This window comes from Apis dorsata, unplaced genomic scaffold (genome assembly GCF_000469605.1).
Source record: "Apis dorsata unplaced genomic scaffold, Apis dorsata 1.3 scaffold_382, whole genome shotgun sequence".
In the NCBI taxonomy this organism is placed as follows: Eukaryota; Metazoa; Arthropoda; class Insecta; order Hymenoptera; family Apidae; genus Apis; species Apis dorsata.
In genome coordinates, this window is record NW_006263644.1 from 1,321,633 (window position 1) to 1,324,219 (window position 2,587).

General features: G+C 38.7%; 2 protein-coding genes across 6 annotated transcripts in view; both read right to left on the bottom strand.

Annotated features, from left to right (window-relative positions):
• Positions 1-2,587, bottom strand: part of LOC102677163 (glutamate receptor 1) — a 286,138-nt gene that overhangs the window by 61,270 nt on the left and 222,281 nt on the right. The gene's annotated exons all lie outside the window — the stretch shown is intronic.
• The window catches only part of LOC102676738 (facilitated trehalose transporter Tret1-like), a 15,343-nt gene continuing 14,134 nt past the window's right edge, over positions 1,379-2,587 (bottom strand). For all 4 annotated transcript variants that reach the window (XM_031512047.1, XM_031512046.1, XM_006618948.2 and 1 more), the window contains 2 exons: positions 2,244-2,587; positions 1,379-1,600 (listed from right to left, as the gene is read on the bottom strand). The exon at positions 2,244-2,587 is cut by the window's right edge and continues 1 nt beyond it. In XM_031512047.1, coding sequence (XP_031367907.1) covers positions 1,451-1,600; positions 2,244-2,587 — 494 coding nt within the window. In that variant the 3' untranslated portion in view covers positions 1,379-1,450. The remainder of the gene's footprint in view (positions 1,601-2,243) is intronic.

Sequence of the window (2,587 nt, forward strand, 5' to 3'; positions counted from 1 at the left end):
CTTCCGGAGGGGAGGGCAAACTAAATTCACAAGTGCTCCAAAAACAAGTACTATAAAAAAAAAAACCGTTCCAAACTACAGCCAATTCCGTGGTCGTCCACCGGAAACGGTTTCGCGACACTTGAGCAACGCGCTCTGTCGGCCGAGCCGGGGACTAATTTCGCGCGCGAGCGGAAAAAAAATGGGGGAGGACGAAAGGAGGGGGCGAGATGAAACGAGCAGAGCGGAGATAAAAGGATTATCAAAGCTCGCTAAACCGGATAAAAGTATATGTGTGTGTGTTTGTGTGTGTGTGTACGTCCGGTTGAAATTTCGTATGACGGCGTGGCGAGCGCAAACAAATCGACGCCGGCCCACAGAGTTGAATAAACACAGAGGGCGATGGAGGAGATGGTTGCGGCGATGTTTTCGAGCGGAGTTCGAACGGGTTAACGCGGCACGCGCCTCTTTTTCCCCCTTTTTTCCTTCCCCTCCTCGCCTCTCGAAGCTCAAATAGTTAGGAAGGGAAGGCGTGATATCGCTGCTCAACGATTCTCTTTGCAGACAGGGAAACTTGGTCGCGATCGAGCCTCGCCACCCCTCTGACGCAGTTTCCAACGAATAATTTACAGTCGAAATTACAGAATTTGTCCCTGCGGGAGAATCAAGAGAAGGCAATTCGATCTTCTTTCTTGTTTCAGTTTTCGATGTAATCGAATTTGTATGCGTTTTTCTTTGCATTGGAATAATTGGAGGGAGATTCGTCTAATTTGAAAATTTGTTGTGCGCAACAGATAAATGGAATTTTTCGCGGATGGAATGTCTCTTTGAAGAAGTGAATAATTGAAGTTTCGGTTTGTCAAGTTTTAAATATAATTTTGTTTTTACAACGAGTTAGAGAGGATTTGTAATGTTTTGCTCCATTTCCATCTCGTATTATTACAGAATTACGTTTAAAAAAAAGTGAAAAATGAATTTCATGAGAGAGAATTTTCAATGAAATTATGTATATTCATAATTTTGTTACGGGTAAAAATATTTGTTTGAAAAATTGAAGAAGTAAAACATCATCGCATAAAAAAAAACTGATTGGAATTTCGTATTTTTAAAAAATAATTACCTATAACGAATACCTCGTTTCTTTGAATTTTTCAAAAATTTGCGTGGTGAAATTTTAATCAACAGAAAACCAGTTCTCTGAACAATACTTGGTCATACTGCAAGTTCATTCACAAGTTTCGAAGATTATTCGACCTCTGATTAAAGTTGGTGCATCCTCCTTAAATATTCGATACCCAACTAGATTTGATTATTAATAATTTTCTATGGAATTCAAATCGAGATGCTTCGCGTGAAAATTTTCACAATTTATCAAGCGAGGAAAAAAAGAAATAAATTATTTCCATTTAAAAAGAAATCGTATATCATTTATTGTCGAACAATTTACAAATTTAATATCGAATAAAAATCGTCAGTTCTTTCTTCGCAATTCTATTTGTATCTCTTCCAAGGTCTTTCCTTCGGTCTCTGGCACGTAACGATAAATCAGTAACCATATAAGCAGAGTAATCACTGTAAACGCCAGCACAGGCATGTACGTTCCTTGCGATTCTTGCAGTACCTTGAATGAATAAATCGAGTCAATTACTCGCTATTGTACGGCACGAGTCACGTGATATTGTTATTTTGATTCAACAGCATCCGAAAAATTGTTGAAATAAAAATTACATAAATACATATTTACATATTTATTGTAAAATTTTTATCAAAAGCATCGATGCGTCCTCGTGGATTCTTATGATTTTTCAATACGTGGTAAGGAAAAGAACGATATTTTTCTTTATATTTTCAAAAACCTCAAAAAATCTAAATCAATTAAATACTGCTGTTATGTACTGTTCACTGCTGAAAAGAAATGTCAAGAAAGAAAACATCATTTCCATATGCATTTTTATTTCTATCATCGATAGCATCTAAACCTAATTATTTAAAAAGGATTTGTAACAAAAGTGTTTAATAAATATAATTTTGTCTTAATATTACATCAAACTAATTAAATATTTTAATCTTATTCTAACTTCATAAACGAAAACAATTTTCATATATTCAAATTATAAATTTCCCACCTATTTTAGAATTCTTTCCAACAGCGAACAATGCACATACATACATAAATAATTATAAAAATCCACAAGGGGTTGGCCAAAACCGAACCCGATTCTTTCTCTACTCCAAGAAACCGAGGTGAAACTAAAGCCACCCACCTGATAAAACTTCACCACCAGTATTGTGGTGATGGCGTAATAAAGGGAGGCGAATATGGCAGCGGGCGCCTTCACGTCCATGTGAAATATCTCGCCGATATAGGCGAGGGGGATCGGGTTGAGGGCGAGCCCGTATCCAAGCACGTAAATCACTAGGAACACTGTGGGCATCCATCGCAGCATCGAGACGTCGTGGCCGGTCGACAACAGGGCGAAGAAGATCGCGATCGTGGCGAGGGAGAGGACGCAGATCGGGGTGGAGATAAGCAGCAGCAATCTCTTGCCGGTCAACCTGACCACCGACACGCAAACGCTGCCAGCGATCACGATCGCGCAACCGGTCA